The 21,858-nt window shown below is 45.8% G+C and overlaps 1 protein-coding gene across 1 annotated transcript in view; it reads left to right on the top strand.

The window, feature by feature from the left end:
* Positions 1-20,405, top strand: part of kcnk9 (potassium channel, subfamily K, member 9) — a gene marked incomplete at both ends in the record, with an annotated part of 24,908 nt that extends 4,503 nt beyond the window's left edge. Inside the window, 2 exons of the mRNA XM_084484781.1 lie at positions 19,348-19,923; positions 20,050-20,405. Of these exons, the coding sequence (XP_084340907.1) occupies positions 19,348-19,923; positions 20,050-20,405 (932 nt within the window). The remainder of the gene's footprint in view (positions 1-19,347; positions 19,924-20,049) is intronic.
* Positions 20,406-21,858: the final 1,453 nt, after the last annotated feature.

Genomic DNA, 21,858 nt, shown 5'->3' with positions numbered 1-21,858 from the left:
GGGTGCTTCTATATCAGTGGTTATGTGCGTGTGAATACTTTGTAGTGCATTTTTGCCAGGCTATGTTTATGTGTGTGGGTGTGTGTGTGTGTGTGTTTGGAAACTGAGAGCTAGACGGATTGACAAGCAGACTAGAAAGTAGGTGAACAGGGTGAACAGTATGTAGGCCTCCACATCATGCCAGGGAAGACTGATTGAATCATGACCTAGTGAAACTGGAAACATGAAACAGCTTCTCTGTAACGTCTTCAGGGCGGATTGCTCCTCTTCTAAGTTGTAACCCCGAGTGTTGCGTGTTATGCGCTGTTCTCACAAACACACACACACACACACGCACACACTCACACACACGTACACACACACACACACACACACACACACACACACGCACAGACACCTGATGGGTTTCGGAATATAATAATGATGTGTTTCCAAGGAGACAGCCAGACACCCCCTGCTTGTAAACTTCCTCCTGGTCGTATTTGCAGAATACCCAATATACCTCCAGGTAAAAACAAACTAATCTGACATCATAGGGAGAGATCACAAATGACATTGGACCATTTGGGATCCAGAGAGCATGTGTGTGTGCAGATTAAACAGCCCAGGGACCAGTCCCGCAGGCTGACGGATGCACATCCCACCGGGCCACGAGGGAGGGGCGGGGGCGGGGGGGGGGGGGGGGGGGCGCGGCGCCGGGTGGAATGAGCCGGAATGAGTGAGTGACACCTCGGTAGATTGCATGAGGCCTGGCCTGTCGCGTCAACAAGTGTCAAACCGTTTGTCCTGTCTGCGCTCCACTGCCACCGTTCCTCTGACGAGGCGGGCTGTGCTCGCGAGAGGTGTGTGTCGTCCAGCGTCCAGACGCTGACGGATGTGGGTTGGCCTGTGACCCCTGGACTATAGCCTCCAAACTATGACCACGCCCTCCCTTTTCAAAATCACGTCTGTGGCGTTTCCGACCCACCTAGTCGGAGACTACGGAGATTCTCGCGGCGGCCGTCGTGTCTGCGTGGAGGCGTTGTCACGTGACGACGGCGAGCGCTGGGGGTGTGGGAGCTTTGGACGAGCGTTATCGGTGAGGGAGAGAGATGGCGGCACTTCTGAGCGTGGTTTGGAGGGAGTGATATCCGTTTCAGCTACGTGGGTTTAGTGGAAAGTGGGGAGAGAGAGAAGGCGGGCACTCTGAGGGAGGGATCAGTTACAGTTACATGCTTCAGATATTGGTTTGTCAAAATCAACGTAAAAGATCCATATTTAGTCTCCTTGTCGCAGTTCTGCTCCTCCTCCTCCTCCTCTTCCTCTTCTGTCTCGCTCCGGGGGCCGTTAAGTGACGTACACAGCTCACATGGAGTACGAGATTGGAAAGAATTGCGTTTCGGTAGTAGGAGGTACCGGAAGCCAGCCCATAATACTCAGCACCGTGTCCTAATCTACCCCGTCGAGAGCAAACGTAGCCACAGAAAGAAGGTTATGCAATTACTGTTCCCACCGAGTGATGTCACTTTCCCAAGTGTGTCAAGAATGACATCACCAGGCACCGATATCATCCAATCACAGGGCTGCTTTCCATTCCGTCTGGTTCATGCTCTCTGTGGAATAGAGAGCTGTAGTCACTTCATCTGGGACGTCTCTGCTCCAGTCTACATCTGCTCAGCCACATACCGTGTGTTTTGATTGGCTCGCGTCTATTCGACTGTCCATCGTTACCGGCCTCACAAAACATTTGAATATCCAAACGGCGTATAGATTAACTCTCTGCTTAGGTTTAACCACCCGTCCTCACACTCTGTTAACTGTTATGGCCGTGGAAAGTAAATCTCCTTGTCTGTTCAAGCAAGTTACGAGAATTTTTCACTGTGTGTGTGCGTGTGTGCGTGCGTGCGTGTGTCTGTGTGTGTATGTGTGTCTAGACGTGTGTGTGTGCGCATGTGTGCATGTGTGTATGTGTGTCTGTGTGCATGCGTGCGTGTGTGTGTGTGCTCAGTGTGCCATACAAAATGACTCTTAGAACAACGTGCATAATTTTGCTTTGGTTAATGAGATATAACATTATTTAGCGAATAATTGTTTAAGAGAGATTGTCTTAATAATCATAACCTTTATTAGTGCACTTGAACACAGATAATATCTGTCTGCGTGAAGTTATTTCACTGTTTATCTTTTTCACAAGATATTCAAAGCAAATATCTGTGAGCAAGACCAGTAAATCTGCTCGGTTTATTATTCGCATTTGAAAAAAAGAATGGTGCTTATTTATTTTAAATATTAATAGAACTTTGAATATTGCAACAACTAATGTTACTGGCCCACATGCTGAATTAGAATATCTGGTGAATAAGTTATGTTAGACAGATTTCCACTTTCTCCGCCTGCATGGTGGTGCTGTTTAAAGACAGCATGGAGCGGACCTTGTAGACTTCTACAACTGGAACTGCCCAGCGAAATGTTGGATAACACCTTGTGCCGGCACACACACACACACACATGCACAGATGCGCACACAGACATGCACGTACGCACGCACACACGCACGCAGGCAGGCTCGCACGCACAGAGGCACAAACCCACTCCACCCACGCACACACAAACGCACACCAACATATGGAAGGCCCAAAGGGCCAAACTACTCCTCATTGCAGACGTGTATTCATTATCCATCTATCTATCGATTCAGTCTATCGATTCACGTCTATCGATTCAGTTTAAACTTTCCTTTAAGGCTGTTGTATTTTATTATGCTTTAAAATGCCGTTTTAGTGGTTTAAATTGCTGTCAACAGTCAGAGGAGCACCTCCTCTTGATTCTTGCAGCCAAAGACAGAAACATTGATCCATACGCTACTTTCTGAGAACTAAACTGAAGGCACAACGTGGTGATCGAAGTGAAAATAATATTTAGCCATCAGTGTATTACTGAATTGATCATGGAGTAAACACCAGATATAGCCTCCACATGGTGTAGTGAAGTGAACTCACAGCGCAAACAATAGAAACACCATTGATGTACCGGTGTGGTCGGACTCTGGTTATTATTATTAACGGGGTGAAAGAAGGTTCATACTTACTGACTGCGAGCATCAAGAGTCTAAGCTCATTCTAACGCTATTCCAAACAGCGTTCCAAAATAAGCCCTCCAAAAGGCGGTCTTTTAGAGAGGCTGCTCAGCCAATGGGTGGAGCCTGATCTCGTCCAGCGCCACCTTTTAGGTCTATTCGTACCCCCGGCCTCAGGTCCAGCCCCATCTCAACTCACTCCTCAACTCATCTCAACACCTCCTAGTAGCCCAGGTTCAAGTAGCCTCTAGCTGTAGCCCTGGAGAGCGAGCTCTGTCTGGGCAGCGGTGAACCTCCGACTGAGAGCTCAGCGTCTCACTGTAACGCCGCTGCGTGGCACGTTTCACATACAAAGTCACTCGCTGTAACACTCATACAACAATACAACAATACTAAAACAAATATCATATAGTTGCCGTGTGTCCCCTCTCCTTCCTAGAACTTTCAGCCCAAAACGCTTTTATTTAATCTCGTAGTGTTTGAATTCCAGCGGGTTGACGCTTTTACCTGTAATCCTGACCATCACCCTAACCACCCGCACTGGGTTGATTGGCTCAGGGGACTAGATGGATCAGCTGGACTAGGTCCATAGAGGTGGAGCTGGACCAGAGAGGTGGAGCTGGACCCGGTCCAGAGAGGTGGAGCTGGTCCAGAGAGGTGGAGCTGGACCAGAGAGGTGGAGCTGGTCCAGAGAGGTGGAGCTGGACCCGAGAGGTGGAGCTGGACCAGGTCCAGAGAGGTGGACCCGGTCCAGAGAGGTGGAGCTGGTCCAGAGAGGTGGAGCTGGTCCAGAGAGGTGGAGCTGGACCAGAGAGGTGGAGCTGGACCAGGTCCATTTGGGAGGCAGTGAGCACCGCTTGGTCTTCGACGCCATTGTAGAGTTGAGTAACGTACGTTAAAGACAGCGTTTTTTGAACCACTAAAACAGCACATTCTACGGCGTAACAAAATACCACGGCGTAAGATACTAAGTTATTTAAGCTTATACTAAGTCGTTTTGAGAGTAGTTTTGACCCTTTCGCCTTCCATAGACGCACGCACACTGCAGATGCGCACCGTAACATAACATAACGTAACATAACAGTGATAACGTTATCCTCATCCAGTTGGGTCTTAGATCAACAAATGTGATTTCTTCCTCTGGAGCACGGCAGTGCGGCAGCACGCGCTCCAGAGTGCGGCTCACGTTAATGAGGGCCCTGGCATGCCTTCAGACCCCTCATTAACCTAACGAGCTGCACCTGTGCTCGCCCCTCTCCCTCAGACCCCAGCGCTGGAGGACCGGTGAGACCGCCCGCGATCAGCCGTCGCACGGCCTCTCCCCGCTGCATGTTTTATGTCTCATCCCCGGGGGAAATCCTGCGGTTCAAGCTTCAAATGATTCCACTGGTCTTGCTCTCCGGTCTGTTTGGTGTTGCGTGGTGAGCAGCCCTCTGGAGTTGACCCGATGCTCTATTTCTAGTGCATAAAGAGCCGGACAGAACAGACCTGGTCTGCCCACAGCCACCACCTCCCACCAGCAGCACTCTGCTGTCCCTCTCTTCCTTTATTTCGGTATTTCTGCAGGCAACATGCTCTCCCACCTGTTCCTATTGCACCCACTTTATTCCAATTGTGCAAGCTAGTGTGTGTGTGTGTGTGTGTGTGAGAGAGAGAGAGAGTGTGCGTGCATATGTGCATGCGTGAGTTATTGCCAGAGAACACCGTAGCACAATCAATGTCCATGCTGTTTTTATACTGCTTGTGTGTGTCTGTGCGTGTTTGTGCACGTGTGTGTTCGCGTGGGTGTGTGTGCATATCCATGCTCGCGCCTTTTAATAGAAGATTGGTGTCTGCGATGCTAAATGCTGAGCCCCGGGAGGACGTAAAACAAACAAAGTTATAATAGAGCTGTGGTAGCAGAACGTTGGCACAGCGCAGAAAGGCAAACAGACCCACAGGCTAAAGAACATAATGCTTGTAGCACCACCTGCAGTTTACATAACTAAATGACTTAGTGTGTGTGTGTGTGTGTGTGTGTGTGTGTGTGTGTGTGTGTGTGTGTGTGTGTGTGTGTGTGTGTGTGGGCAGGGTAGGAAGTGTATGTCTTTATGTACTTCAATGATCATCTGTCCAGGATAAATGATTGAACGATTTGGTTGCAGCTAACAAACAAAAATGACAACCTGTCGGAGGTTTGCTTGCTTAAAGCTATCACTTCAACCTGATCTCGGCCTGACACAGCACGGCACACTGCACCCAGTGTCCAAAACAATTAGTATTTCAATCGTTGTTCAGCTTGTGCTGGATGTCAAGCTGTGGCAGTTGGGTCAGAGCAGTGTGTGAAGGGGGCAACAGGCCCCTGATCAGCCCAGTGGTCCATGGTTAGACTCTCCACGGAATCTAGGCGTTCAAAGCAGACTTTCCACAACAAATATGTTCGTGCCTACTTGCTTTTGCAATTTCATTTGGACTGCTTTAATTTTTTTTCTCATTAAATGTTGCTTACATCAAGCCAACAACAGTTCTGAAGCCCAGAGCACATGTCCGCGTCGGGACTGAGGCGAGATATTGCTTTAGAATTTTTTGCATCCAAAATAGCAGCCGGTAAACAAATGAAACACGGCCCCGCCGCACTCTCTCTCTGTGTGTGTTGTCGCTCTGTTCAAAGAACACTTCTTTTTTGGGGGGTTGCGCTACGAATATCAAACAGGACGTGTTCCTCCCGGTGCTTTGGTCTCAGGTTGTTCCCTTCAGAATGTGACCAGCAGTAGTCGGGCGTGTTACTTCTCCGCCGCCGTCGTATACGACCACTCACACAAGGTCCAGGAGGATTTAGAGGCACTCCAGAATAATGCTGTGTTCAACGTGGTCAAACACTGCACTCAGTGGCCGCGGACACCGAGAGGGGAGCGGTGGATCCTTCTTCTGCGGCCATTAGCAGGTCGTTGGTGGCCCTGACCCCCAAGAGATGTTTTAGTGCTGCACACCGAGAGAGGGAGAAAGAGGCAGGGAGAGATAGAGAGCGAGAGAGAGAGAGATGAAGAGAGAGATGAAGAGAGAGAGAGAGAGAAAGAGAAAGAGAGAGAGAGAGAGGTGGAGAGGGAGAGAGAGGGAGGGAAAGAGAAAGAGAGAGGGACAGAGAGAGAAGAGAAAGACAGATAGAGAGAGAAATAGAGTGAGAGGAGACAGAGACCGAGACAGAAAGAGAGAGTGAGAAAGAGATAGACTGATAGAGGGAGATAAAGAGAGGGGGGGAGAGAGAGAGAGAGATAAATATAAATAAAGAGAAAGAGAACAAAAGAAAGCGTGACAGAGAAAAAGATAGAGAGCTCAGTTTTATGTTCGATTAGTGTTCACTGTTTAATGTTCACTGTTCAATGTTTGTTGGAGCCATTTTGATATTTATGTTTGCAAATTAATTTGAGTGATTAAGATTGATATTGAAATCACTATTGAAATAATTATAATATTTAAGTTCATGAAATATGGTTTAATAGTATGGTGAATTATGGTTTACAATTATGTAATTCTATGTTTGAAAACGGATTGACTGCCGTGTTCTGTCTGGCCAATTGAGCGAGACGTCTGACGTTCTGACTGACAGATGTCTAATACATGGATGGGTTACCTATGACCAGGTGGAGCGGAAGTGGCAAACAATTTTTCAACCGTGTGAATGCGATAGGGACATCTTTTTGTTTGTATTTTTCAAGATTGGAACAAATAAATCAATCTATAATTCAAGACGCGCGTTGTCCGGATTTATCCGACTCCCAGAAGTGGCCGCTGGAAAGCTGCCACTATAATGTCCACTGTTCACTGTTTAATGTTCACTGTTCACTGTTTAATGTTCACTGTTCACTGTTTAATGTTCACTGTTCACTGTTTAATGTTCACTGTTTAATGTTCACTGTTCACTGTTTAATGTTCACTGTTCACTGTTTAATGTTCACTGTTCACTGTTTAATGTTCACTGTTTACTGTTTAATGTTCACTGTTCACTGTTTAATGTTCACTGTTTAATGTTTAATGTTCACTGTTCACTGTTTAATGTTCATTGTTTACTGTTCACTGTTTACTGTTTAATGTTCACTGTTCACTGTTTAATGTTCACTGTTCACTGTTTAATGTTCACTGTTCACTGTTTAATGTTCATTGTTTAATGTTCACTGATCAATGTCCACCGTTCGCGTTCTCCGTTCAATGTTCAATGTTCGATGTTCGATGTTCACAACTCTTTTTTCGCTTGGAAATTCCAAAGGTAATTAGAGTCATGTCAATCAGAACTGAAAGTTATGAGAATGGCACTAGATGGCACTAGTGTGTGTGTGTGTGTGTGTGTGTGTGTGTGTGTGTGTGTGTGTGTGTGTGTGTGTGTGTGTGTGTGTGTGTGTGTGTGTGTGTGTGTGTGTGTGTGTGTGTGTGTGTGTGTGTGTGTGTGTGCGTGTGTGTGCGTGCGTGTGTGTATTGAGCAACTAATAAATCGAATGCCAGATTTATTGTGTGTCCCACAACTTCCATCCCTATTCCTCTGAGGTAAAGACAGAGCCATCAGCAATCCACCCTGCCTGCCCACCTGAAGTCAGCGTATAATAATACATAAGCCTGACACACACACACACACCACTAATTGCTGCCCTTTAAGCTTATTGACACTCACACACTCTCTCAGCTGTTTATCACAGGGGACCATTTCCCTGTCTGACTGAGTAGGTGTCGCTTCTATAAATAGATCACCTTTTTTAAATGTGTAATGTGAACCCTTTGCCTTGCGCTCAACGACAGTGGACTGATTAAGGAATGACAAACAAGGGTGTCGACTCCAAGGGTATCGCTTTTGTTTCCAACACCACTCACATGGAAAGTCAAGCATCAAAATCATCCTTGACGCCGCAAGGCTAGGACAAAAGTGTGGAAGGACAGAAATGTGCACAACAGCTAGAGGAATATGACTGCACTGCTTACCACAGCCCCCTCTCTCCTTTCAGGTCCAACCTGCCACCTGTTGCCATGTTAAATAGCTTCATACTTCATACGTCATAACCTCATTCTTTCATGGACCTGATCTGCCCCCCAGGGCCGGCTCCTTGCTGACCATCATTCATCACCTAGCACTCTGAGCCCCCCTGAGTCCGGGTCTCACTGCCACCATGTGCCCCCCTCTCGCTCTCAATGGTGAACTCAGCAGATGAGATTGTTTGATGGAGTTGGTAGTGGTGGAGGTGTTTGTTGGGGATGTGAAAGTGTTAAAAGTGAGGGGGAAGTGGTTGTGAGGATGGTGGGGGTGGTTATAGAAGTTGGGATGGTGTAGATGGTGATGGAGCTCATGGTGGTGGAGAAAGTGGTGGTCGGGGAGGTGGTGGTGGGGGAGGTGTGGTGGTTTTGGTGTTGGTGCTGTAGGCGCTGAAAGTGGTGGAGGTGGAGGTGTTGTGGTGGCGGTGGCAGTGGTGGTGGAGGTGTGGTGGTGGTGTTGGTAAGTAGTGGTGGTGGTTTTGGTGTGGTGGTTTTGGTGTGGTGATGGTGGTGGTGGTGGTGGAGGTAAGTGGTGGTGGTGGTAAGTGGTGGTGGTGATGGTGGTGGTGGAGGTGGTGGAGGTGTGGTGGTGGTGGTGGTGGTGGTGGTAAGTGGTGGTGGTGATGGTGGTGGTGGAGGTGGTGGAGGTGTGGTGGTGGTGGTGGTGGTGGTGGTAAGTGGTGGTGGTGATGGTGGTGGTGGAGGTGGTGGAGGTGTGGTGGTGGTGGTGGTGGTGGTGGTAAGTGGTGGTGGTGATGGTGGAGGCGGTGAAAGAAGCGGAGGAGGTAGTGGTGGGTTGGAGACAGACTGGAAGACAACGTGCAATCTTCCAAGTGCAAGAAAGTGAACGCAAGACTTCAAGGACTTCTACAAAGTGTGTTTATGAAGAGTGTGTGCAGGGAGTGGGGGTATAAAATTAGGCTCCTGGAGAAGCTCTCCCCCCACCCCCTCCCTCCCACAGCCATGAGTCACTCGAAACAATCCCTCCTAGCTAATGTTGGCGTTCCAGCCAGAGTGATGAGGGGGAGACGGGAGCGCTACCATGACGATGTGCTCATGATCTCCCCCCTCCCCCCCCTGACTCATTGTTGTTGGGTATCGGTTTTGCGCAGCAGGTTTCCCTGTATACGTGTGTGTGTGTGTGTGTGGGTGTGTGGGTGTTTATGTGTGTGTGTGTGTGTGTGTGTGTGTGTGTGTGTGTGTGTGTTCATGTGCTTGTGTTTTTGTTTGTATTTGTGTGTGTTAGTGTGTGTGTGTGTGTGTGTGTGTGTGCACATGCGTTGATAATGGTTAACCGCACTAGATATCCGTGTGTGTATGTGTGTGTGTGTGTGTGTGTGTGTGTGTGTGTGTGTGTGTGCGCGGTCGTGCGCTTGACTTTTCAGCATGAATCAGATGAGCCAAAACACTCATTATCCGTCCTTGAGATCAGTGAGTGCCTGGATCTACGGGTCTCTGTTTTGTGATCATCACTGTGATATTCCTCCTCGGCTTTGTGATTATTTTCAAATACAAATTAGCTCAGTAAACTAACCTCACCGGGTTATTGGTTATTTAAAAAAATTACGTATTTCTTAAAAAAAAAAAGTCATTCGGAGGCACAAACATAGAGACAGAAGAAGAGAAAAAAACATGGAAATATAACATATGCCAAGGCAGATAGTGATTGAATTATTTGTAATGTGACACATGGTGACATGGTGGAAGAAAGCTGAGATGTGATTTCTCCAGTGCGTCTCTCTGACAGCCTCTCTCTGACAGTGTGCGCAGTGCCTTTTGCTTACTGGAACTTTACTTTGCAGACCTGGAGTGTCCTGCAGGAAGTGTCACCTGAAAGCGGGGGAGAATGGGTGGGTGGGGGAGCGGGGGTGATTTGGTGTATCGGATTTGATGTCGTAGGCAACTTTCAGGAAAACGTAAGCCTCATCATTTCTTGAGCAGAATGGCAACAGTAAGAGTCAGATGCTACAGGGAACTAATGCAGAACCTTTCTCTTTTCTCTTTTTTGTGTCTCTTGCGAGTAACTTCTGATTATCAGAAGTCACTTTATTGCCCATCCAATAAAACATACAGGCATTCATATTCCTGTTTATTTTTCCAGTTGTTTAGAGAAAGAGATAGAGATAATACATTAATGTTCAATAGCAGAGACCAATTTTTGTGAAAAGAAACATAAGCAAAAAAAAAAGAAAAAAAAAAGCATTGATGTGCTGTTGGTGTTGAAGTGTTGCATTCATATTCAAACCAAGCTGCTGTAGATAACATTTAGGAGCTTTGATTGTTATTTGTTAGATATGCCATAGCCTTTGTCAGCTATTGGTGAGTGCAAGTGAGAATATCAGTTTCTAGTTGACTATGCTTGCTCCCAGCTTACTTCTGACCAATCAGGGCATCTCTTCCCTGATTGGTTAGGGAATCCATCTTGCATGTCAATCACGGGTGCGTGAAAGTAATGTGTTCCAATGTTGGAGTTTTAATTGTTTAGTTTCAAATTCTTGCTGTCTTCTGCTCTTTCCAGCAGTCTCTTTTTACAACTCTCGATTCACAGCAACGGCAGCTTTAAAAGGCAGGGTTCAGTGACAAGGGGACTTAGCACTGCTTTATTACACAATGATTCATAGGAAAAGCTCAGTTTATAAGGTCAATGACTGTAATGGTGGATTTCATCCCCATCATTTCACCACCGCTAGGCCGACTGTATACGCGCGCCTCCACTCACGCTACACAAACCACACCCTCATGCTCAGGACCTGAAACAGCCTCCAACCAATTTATTGTCATCCTCCCCATCCGTCTCAGAAAACCAATGAAAACGCCTTCATAAGATGACCCCTCCCCCACCCAGAACTGCTTGTTCAGCATTTCAGAAATCACAACGTGCCAAAACATCACAGACAGCCGACCCAGCAGGTTTCCCTTTGTAGCTGTCCAAGAAAATAAAATGAATGTCCGACGTCTAAGGTGATGTCATTCCCTTTCTTTCTGTTGTTGCATTGTTCCTATTCTGCAGCCCAATGTGGTTCCCTCCTGCTGAGGTATGGCTGTTTACCCTGATTGTCATCGCCGTACGTAGAGAAAACATACATTAAAACAGTACACAGAGTCCCTGTTGCCCGCAGCAACAGGGACAACGGGCTCAGCCGAGCTCATCACTGCAATGTTCCGCAAGTCTTCAAGTTGTTTGGAGAGCAGGAGGAAAGAAATACATTTCCACTGAGGACTTTCTGTGGCGGTTTGGAGAATAGGACCAAAATAAGTTCAGCACAGCTTGTTCTACTCAGTCAGTGTGTGAAGACGGGAGTATAAAAATACATTGATTGTGAGCTTGTTGTACAAGCCCACTTCAGCAAGTCGAGGCTGCGATGCGATGCATTTGCGGGGTAACTGTGGCCCATTAAATGTACGTGGGGACTGTCTGTCTCTGCATGGAGACAAACAGTTCCTAGTCTATAAGCTGTACTTTGTCGTAATCTATAGTTTGTTGTCAGCACAGAGGCTGCATGATTCCCAACTACAGCCTGGCCGAAGAAAGCATGGTCAAAAAGTCATCATCCCCGAATCCTGATCAGTCTCTGAATAATATAGACAAGGGAATGGGCTCTTGATTCCACAGATACTGCAGTTATCTAACAACTAGATGGAACTAGATGTCACAAGGAGGGGGGAGTGGGGGGACCCTAATTGGTGGTTGTATCCCTGTTGCTGTTCAGTGTTGCCTGCAGTAAGGGTCTGATGTACCTGGTCCGTCCCCAGGCTCTGTCCAGCTCCCACTGATGTCTGTGCCCACCAAAGTCGTCCTGTGTCAAAACCCATACCTGCTCGTTCCTTGTCTATCTCTGGGTGGTGCACTATGTCTTTGTGTCCATGTATCCCCTGTAACGACTTCCCTTGCACCTCCCAGTGCTGGAGAGGCGCAGTGACGTGGTAAGGAGATTACTTGTTCATCATGCAGAGCATTGACACTCACAGACAAGGTTGTCACCATATGTTGTAATATGGTCCCTGAAGACAGGTCCCACGGTCCAACACATACATGCAGAGTTGGAACACATGAAGTCTTTGCAACAAGAATTGTTGGGGGGTGGCGTGGTTGGAAATATAACATTTACATCATAAAACTTTTTTTCTCCAAAGTCCTTCCAAACTTTTTTGTTTATTTTGCTTCACGCTGGCAGGCAACTTGCTCCAAATCCACTTTCTCATGGTGCTAAATGCTAAGCGTCACGCCTCAAACTGAATTAGTTAACGTGTATCATACGACTCAATGGGCTTTTTTTTTTCTGCAGGGGATAATACAATTATAAGGGATTAAGAAGTACTACCACTCCTCCGTAATAAGACTTGATAAGACCCTGCAATAAATGGCTAGATCCTTTAATGTTAGCTTGGCCCCCTGCTACACAGGGGAGTGTTAGCTGTGTGTAGGGCTCTGTGTTGTCTCTCTGTGAGGCCGTAGTGTTAAACAACCCTTAACACATGAGTTGAACAGAATGAATAGAATCTGTTAACCCTGAGCCCGGAGTTTCTCTTTGGATACTGCCTTAAAATAAAGGGCCTTCACTCTCTAATACTCTCCTTTCTGATCGTTTCAAAGGAATCTCAGAGACGGATAAACCGGTAATTGGAATTACCTTGTCGTTGTGGTGAAATTAAAATGCACATCAGCGATCCCCTCTTTACAATCAGGCAGAAGGGGGCTCCCTAATCAGCACCGGTATTAATAAGACGCTGGTGCGTAATTGCAAAAGTGATTCACAGAGAGCGCTTCAAAGAAACCGGCGGTAACCAAAATAGGACTCCTGCTGGAAGCTAGGTGGTCTGCTCCATGTTTCCCTCTGACGCATGCAAAGCTCTCGGTGCTGACGTGCATTAAATTATTATTTAATGTTTATTTGAGTAGGGACAGATACAGAAACATAGACAAGTGTGAGACAGTCATCCGATGTTTGCATCATAGTATTTCTAGCCAAAGCTAATATACGACACTTGTCCTTAATGTTGTGGGTTCTTGTGGGATTAAGGTAGATCGGGACTATCCACTTTGAGAGGGTGAGGAATAACTCACAGTGTGTGCACTCGATTGTCTTCTGCTTTCTCCTAAGGACCCTAAGGTGCTGGGTAAAGGGGATACCAAAGGCCTTTTTCAACCAGGTTTGTTAACACTTAAGCCAACGTTGAAACTAGCTCATTTGAAACAAGAGTGGCAACTTTGCTTGAGTTGCACCGCTGTTACTTAACCGTAAAGCCTGATTAAGCTCATTTCTAATTATAATTGTGCCACTTTAGTGATGTTCTCCTGAGTTGGGTCAATAAAATGCTAGTTCTACGCCTACGAGCGTCGTTCAATCAATATAGATCGACATCCCTGGAGTGATGGAGATGCTACAAATAAATAACATACGGGGAGAAATTAATAAATAATGTCAGACTCACTGAATTTATAGACAAATGAAATGAGTCTTATAACGTGAGATGTGCCGATACCTTCCATCTGTCAGGCTGTAATTCATCGATCAGTTGATCACAAATTGAGTTCATATCCACACGCCGAAAACAATAGGGGGGTGCATATTGTTGTTGTTATACAAAGATGGTGCATGTATACAATGCTACCACGAAGACGGAGAAGCTTATTACTTTATTTTCATTGTACATTTTCTTAAATCTTTTCAATGAATGTGTCATGTCAACCATTGGTGAGATACAGGTTACATATAACCGTTGTGTGGGTCTTATTTTACTCTTGAACTTACCTTAGATTGGCGCTCCAGGCATCTGACACGTGTGTCAGTCTGATACTGCTGTGTATAAAAAATGCATGCAGTCTACTTGAAAAGGTTAATCACTTCAAAATGTAGAACAGAGTTGCTTTTTAATAATGAACTCAAGGCACGCATGCAGGCATACACACACACACACACACACACACACACACACACACCCTTATGAAACATCCATAATAAAATCACAACATGATTATATTATGATTTTGTGTGGACCTGGAGGCACATAACGTCACTGCAAACAAAAACGTCACACAAGCACTGTTCTTGGGGAACTGGTTGAGAATTTTAGCATCTTAGTTTAATGTGCTCTATGTGTTTTAGTTGAGTTTAAGCGCCTACACCTAAAATACAGGGTTATTTACTGTTATTCTGTATTGTTCTTATATTAATCATATATATATAGCCATGAGAGACAAGTGAGACCATTGGCAAAAGATTGCCAACGGTGCTAAATAGTACCCACTCTCAGTCACACACTACCTCTTAACTAAAGGATGGGTATAAATGCCTAAAGTACTTTATTTCTGTTGTATTATCAACCCACAAAATGTATTATTATGGATTTAAAGACCCTCAGAATATAGCACATTCTAATATTGTTTTATAGCAAGTAAAAATGTTATCAAAGCTTTCCATCCATCCACAGGTGAGACAACAAGTTAATTTTCATATATTTGCATATTGGAAAGTGATACGTTGATAGTGATACATTTTGTGAAATTAAATCACAACTTGGTAGCACCTGCACTCCACATTTCAGGGCAGAGGAGCTCTCATTCTTCAGTAGAAGAGTGTCAGTAGAAGTGTCAACAGTCACAGTTTTACACAAAGATGAGTGTTGTGAGCGGTTGACTTCCAATAGACCCTTTTTGGGTCTTGCTCCTTGGCACAGGTAGCAGACTCCTGCCTGGTTCAGTACATTTCCCGTCGCCTGGTACATAAAAGGAGCAGACTCTAATTAATGTTATCAGTGACACCTGTGTTTGTCCCCAGTAGACGAAAAGGCTCCAGGCGACTGTCAAAAGGCTCCAGGCGACTGTCAAAAGGCTCCAGGCGACTCAACTTTTAAATACAACACACTCAAAACAATCAAACCCTACAAATTGCCAATTCCATATGTTTTATGAAAATGGCTAATGCAGCATACACTTATACATTTTAAGTGATTGGTAATCCATCAGTTTGTATAGCATCCATAATTCAGGCCGAAGCCTAAGGCTATTGCCTAGATCAGCAGCTGGGCAGCTTAAAGTGACTTACTCTCTGCCACGCTCGCTAATTACTGCATTAGTCTGGTGATTTATGTGGTGGCGTTCACACCGTTCAGTACATACACCGAGTGCACACAATCGTTCACCTGTGCACACATATGCAACAAAAGCACCTGTGCATGACAGGATCCTGTTCTTGCAGAACAAATATGTCTGTTCCCTTGACAACGCGAGATAGCACAGTCATTATGACATGACAAACAGATTACACAGGCCACTGCTGTGACCACCAGCCAAGAATGCAATCAACAATAACAACGAGACAATTCAAGATAGCACAGAAAACAGCAGTGATGGCCAGGTCCGGTCTCTTCAATGCCAATGTATAGCCAACGGCAATCATTTGTATACATGGCGGTGTATATGGGTAAAAACTGATTGTTTGTGCTTCTGCTTAGTTCTGTTCACTTCCAGTGTAGTACCAGGTCTGTGAACCTACAACCAACAACAGTATTGCTACTGCTGTGTGTGGGAGAAAGTGTTCTATAATACAACAATGAGTGTGTTTCGGACATAGACTTTGTACAATGCAAAATATTTTCACTGTTTAAAAATAGGTTTCACCATGTCAGCTGTAGGCTTACTGTTTGTTGTGAATGACTGTGTTGCCTTGGAAATATATCATATCATGCTGCCCTCTCAACACTATCAAGTTTGAGATCTCTCTCAGATAGTGGTGACCTGTTTCACAAGTAAGTCACAAGTAACCACAAATCGAATTACATTTACAGTTCGATCGACGAAGAATTCATTGAATACTTATTATCGTGCACACACATCAAGAATCTGTATGAATTTCTTCTGTAATTTGCAAGAAAAGGGGAGTGGCGGGGATCACGTGGACCACAAACAGATGGCTGATCAGAAGAACAAAATGTTTCCCAAGATTTTAATACACATGGTGCGAAGGGCTTTGTTAATCCGACAAACATATTTAGTTTTATGCAGTCCCTGTGCTTTCACCAAAATAACAGGCCCATTGGGAGATGACTAATATACTAATATTTGGCCATTTAGTAAAGAGTTTCATCCACAGTGAATACAGGTGAGGCTGAGAAGAACCAAATCATGCAATCAAGTACATAACATCATTAGGCAGCATGGGCGAGACTCCAAAAACAACCAAATTGGTGAATGCAGAGTTGTTCTTGCCAGTGTGTGTAACAAATATAGTCACAGCCTAACTACAGGCTATTTGCAATTCGGATTCAGAAAATTAGACCAATTTGGCATTTCAAAATGTCTGATTTCAGGCCAGAGCATTCAATACAAAACATATCCCCTGATCTTCCTTAAAATATGTATCACACGTCAATGCTTTTCAGAGAAATCTTTCAGAGAAAAACATTTTCCATGTTCTTCAGAATAATCTCAACCCTGCAGTTCTGTTGGCTAGTTTGATAACCTCAACAGCAGTGGACACTCCTTCACATCGCCTCTTCTTAAACCCTATTTGACTGTTTGAAGCTTCATCTCTCTCTCTCCCTCCCTTCCTCCTTTCCTCTCTCTCACTCTGTCTCTCCCTTCCTTCATCCCTCCTCCCTCCCTCTCTCTCTCTCTCTCTCTCTCTCTCTCTCTCTCTCTCTCTCTCTCTCTCTCTCACACCCACCCACCCACCCCCACACACAGACAGACACACACACACACACACACACACACACACACACAAATGCGCACACAAACACACAAACACCGCTCATGTCAGTCAGTTATTATGAATACATAATAATAATAATTGGCAGTTGTGTATTGAAAAGGAATTTCCGTGGCTCCACTCTGACGGCCACATTGTGTTCAGCGGTCGCCCCCCTTTTTATAGACTCGCTTAGAACTGGAGTTTATAAAAAGCACTAGCGCATATCAACACGCGTGCTTGTGTGGGTGGAAGGAGTCTGTTGGGGGGAGACCTGTAAAGATCGATACTGCAAAGACTCACACACACAAAGAACCCGACCAGGTTTGATCTGTGAACACAACAAACATAACAACTACAATCTTCTTGTGAAGAGGAAATATCGTAGGTAGGCAGCCAGGCGGTGGTTGTGGGGGAGATACGAATGTCAGCCACACGCCGCTTGTAGTGTTGTTGTTCTTAGCTCTAGCTTTTAAGTTTGTTATTCACTATGGCCCGCGGAAGCACCTGACGGGAAAGAGGAGTGATCGATGAGTAAAAAGGCTTTACTCTTCCCTTTAACAACCTGCCAAAAGGCATCGTCTTTGTTAAGACAAACAGTTTTGTTAACTCTTGTTAACAAAAAAAAGGAAATATGAAGTCTGGTTGAATTTCTGCTCGTTGTCTTGAAATATATTGTTACTAAATCAATGTATTGTCTCGTCCCTGCCTGTTGTTCCCCCCGGCCCCCCAGCCTGTGAGTTTGCTTTGTGGGAAGTCTTGTTGCTTGTGACTCAGCAGCAAGTGGCCTCCAGATAAAGTCTAATTAAGATAAAAGCCTCACTGGCTCCTTCCTGTCTCCTCTATCAAATCCAATAGCTTCTTCTTTGGTTTTCTCGTCTCCTTCGCCACAGAGAAGACTACTTTTATTACACTAATCCTTCCAGCCAACGTCCGTTCTTGTAGTCAGCCAGAGCCTAGTGGAGTCGGTGTGACGGGCTGTTGCTCCACAATGACACTCCCCCTTGAGTTGATTCCCCCTCATATCTTAGTGTATCTCCAAGTGCACACACAACGATACAGTTTACATACCGCTGGCCTGTGACTCTAAAAGAATGTCATGGCTTTAAAAACTAGATCAATTGAATTCAAATAATAAAAATTTTACAGTGTTGACTGACATTCACCCATTCATACACACATTCACACACAGATGGCGGAGTCAACCACGCAGGGCGACAGCCAGCTCGTCAGGATCAATTTGGGTGAGGCATCTTGCTCAGGGACGCCACGACACTGTAGGAGGACCCTAGCTCGTAACGTAGCCTACCCATTGCAATTCCCCAGTATCATAAATGATGTGCTTCTTTCAATAACATATCATATCATATATTCTGTGTTTTTTTTCCATAAACCGGCCTTCATCTAACTATATTTTCAAACTATTTGGTTTTCTTCCCGACCGATGGGCGGCCTGGTGGAGTCAATGCTAACAACAAGTTAGACAAAGATTCAGAACATCAGAATTCATCACAATAGTTTGAAACCACGTTTTCATCAACACATCCTTATGGTTGCACATTTGATCTCTCATTGACTCAACTCCTTTTTTTACATACATATTTTTGTATCTTTCCTTTTCAGGCACTCGTGTTTGTACATTTTTTTTTTCAATATTCTAGTAAATTGTAGTAAAATGTGTTTTGTACTGTTTTGCACTTTATTATTTTACTCAAATGCAATGTAGAAATCTGAATCTAAGAAGAGCAGCGATGGCCCAGGTACCGTACCAGCTCTCTCTCTCTCCTGCTGATAGTGAGTGTATAGAGAATCTTCTCTCTGCTCCTGCCCTACGGCCACCGTCTGCAGCAGCTTGTTTGACTGCTTCATGACCTGCACGGTCAGACCCACACTCTTGTAAACGCTATGAGCTAGGTGGCACAACTCAGGAACCCAGAGTGTTACACGGTGCCTCTTCACTCTCGGGTCACCTCATCCTTGGCACTGCTAGAGTGGATGGAGTGAAGGGAGAGTCCTCCAAGGTTAGCTTGACTCCCTTTGCCTTATGAACACTATAACCGCCAACCCCATTGACCAGCATTGTGGAGACATAGAACTGGCCTTATGTTACATCCAGGGTACTCTGAGAGAACTGTTGCCTCATTTGTATTCTTACAGCTCTATTTTTAGTTTAATAATCTCAAATCAGATTACACTAAAGTGCGTATTTGTCTCCACTAATCATGTTGCTGGAGGGTTTGATTTCTAAGCGCATAATTAGTGATCCCTACACAAACATGGCCAGAAACAGTAAACGTTTCCCAATGGAAATAAAAATGTGTCTGTAAAGGTTTCTAGCCAACACAGTGTATACTGGAACCTAGAAATAGAAATGCATTTATTAAAAATTCCTTATGAAAGCTTTATCAGAAAAACAAGTTTCCCTTTTGAAAGAATATCTCTGCACCAAAACAGAAAACCAGGCGCAGCACCGCCCCCTTCAATCGTTGGTTTCCATCCCAGGCTCTGATCCGTCTCCTCACAGAAGTTGTGCTACAGCACAGTAGGCCTGCTGTATCCCAGAACATGACTCCAACCACCCTCTGTTGTCTTGTGCTTGTCCTCCAGGTTACGGCCACGCGGCCCCGGGCACCGACGCGGGCAAGGCCTTCTGCATGTTCTACGCCGTGCTGGGCATCCCCCTGACGCTGGTGATGTTCCAGAGCCTGGGCGAGCGCATGAACACCTTCGTCAAGTACCTGCTGAAGCGCATCAAGAAGTGCTGCGGCATGAGCGTCACCGACGTGTCCATGGAGAACATGGTGACGGTGGGCTTCTTCTCCTGCATCGGCACGCTGTGCGTGGGCGCCGCCGCCTTCAGCCACTACGAGGACTGGAGCTTCTTCCAGTCGTACTACTACTGCTTCATCACGCTCACCACCATCGGCTTCGGGGACTTTGTGGCGCTGCAGAAGAACCGCGCTCTGCAGAAGAAGCCGCTCTACGTGGCCTTCAGCTTCATGTACATCCTGGTGGGGCTGACGGTGATCGGCGCCTTCCTCAACCTGGTGGTGCTGCGCTTCCTCACCATGAACAGCGAGGACGAGCGGCGCGACGCCGAGGAGCGGGCCTCGCTGGCGGGCCACCGCAACAGCATGATCATCCACATCCAGGAGGAGCCGCGGCAGCACGGGGGAGGGGGCGGTGGCGGCGGCGGCGGCGGAGGCGGCGGCGGCGGCGGCGGGGTGCGGCTGGGGCGGCGACGGAGGAGACCCGCGGACCTCCACCACCCTCTCCACCACCAGCAGCACCACCAGCAGCAGCAGCAGCAGCAGCAGCAGCAGCAGTACCGCCCCACAGAGGTGATGGACTTGCAGTCGGTGTGCTCCTGCATGCACTACCACTCGCCCCCGGAGTTCGGCAGCTCCGGTGGGGGCGAGGGCGGCGGCGGGGGCGGGGGTCTGGGGCGGATGGGGGGTCTGGGCTGCGGCTTCACAAACCAGAACTCGTTCAGCTCGCAGCTGAACCCCAATCAGTACTTTCACTCGGTGTCGTACCGGATCGAGGAGATCTCGCCCAGCACGCTGAAGAACAGCTTCTTCCCGTCGCCCATCAGCTCGGTGTCGCCCGGCCTCCACAGCTTCATGGACCACCGGCGGCTCATGAAGAGGAGGAAATCCATCTGACTGGCGTGTGGACACACACACACACACACACACACACACACACACACACATGCACACACACATTCACACACGTACATGCACTTACACACACAAACACACACACACACACGTGCACGCAAAGAGAGCGAGGCTGACCATTTAGCTTCCTGTGTTCTACACACTAGGTCAAACATCTCTCAATGCTGCTCTTTGCCAAATCTTAGGTCAGCCCCTTTCTCTCTTTTTCCTGTGGGTGTGTATAATAAACGCTGAGTGAGTAGCGGAGGGGACCGCGGAGGGCCGGGCGTGCAGACGCCACGCAGGACTTGTGTTTATTTTCTAAGGGACGCCAAGCATGACGCATGGATTTCTATTTTTTCTACAAAGGGTTTCGTTGGAAAAAGACATAACAAACTAACAGACAAACAACATGAGCTACCAGACCTTCCTAGTTTACTACATTGATATATTTCCATGGTTACCAAATGATGCACACTTTGGAGACATTTTGGAGAGATGCTATTTTTCAAAACGGAGACACTGACCCGAAGTATCCTGGTTTCACTTTAACTTGAAAATAAATGAATAAAAGAAAGTTATGACTATTATGTTATTTTCAAAAGCCTCACAGCAGACAGAGAATTGAATATGATTCAGCATCAGGTATTGTTTTCTATGAGCAATCATACTTAGGCAAATGTTTTAATACTTAAATGGGAATTTTACTTAATTACCCTTTTTCCGGGGTCATTTTCACACCTATCTGGGCTTTTGTGTGCCCCCCAGGCTGTGTTATGTTCCTTGATTCAATATTAAGATATTGTATCCCTGTATTAGCACCCCATCCAATAGAAGTGCATTCAACATCAAACACCGTGTTAGACTCATTGTGAACACCTGTCCCTGCTTCTTATTATCCTCCAAATGAACGTGTTAATCCTTAATCTTCAGATTAGTTATCTCATTATGTTGAAAGCTGAAATCGAAGAAGAAGAAAAAAAAATTAAAACAAAGATGCAGGTAGGTTTGAACATGAGCCCAGAAGTGTTACAAAGTGAAATTCCCCTTTAAGGCCACAACTTCATGCCAAAATATTGTTTCCAATATGAGCATGTGCATTAGATGTCATTCAATACTCGTGCCATGATGATTTGTGACTATTTTTTTGTACTATATTATACTTTATTTATTTCACAGCAAATGTAGAACACTGTCTAGGAGTCTTAAATGTCTTGATTTGAAGGATCATACTGGCTTTGTTGACTTTTCCTCTATTCTGAAAACGGCTGTAGACATTCAGAGCAGAACCTGTTATGGATACAAGAGTTAACTATATCGTGAGTAAATATATGTCCTCTGAAGTAAATATAAACATCTTGCTATGAACTCCTCTAAAGTGTGATCTATGATTTGATTTTCAGCAATTATAGACCATTGTATGTGGGTCCTTTTGTCAAATTTCTGTGATGCAATA

The sequence above is a fragment of the Micromesistius poutassou genome (genome assembly GCF_964030765.1).
Source record: "Micromesistius poutassou genome assembly, chromosome: 20".
Classification (NCBI taxonomy): domain Eukaryota; kingdom Metazoa; phylum Chordata; class Actinopteri; order Gadiformes; family Gadidae; genus Micromesistius; species Micromesistius poutassou.
The sequence above is the reverse complement of the archived record's forward strand: the minus strand, read 5'-3'. Positions and strand labels throughout refer to the sequence as shown.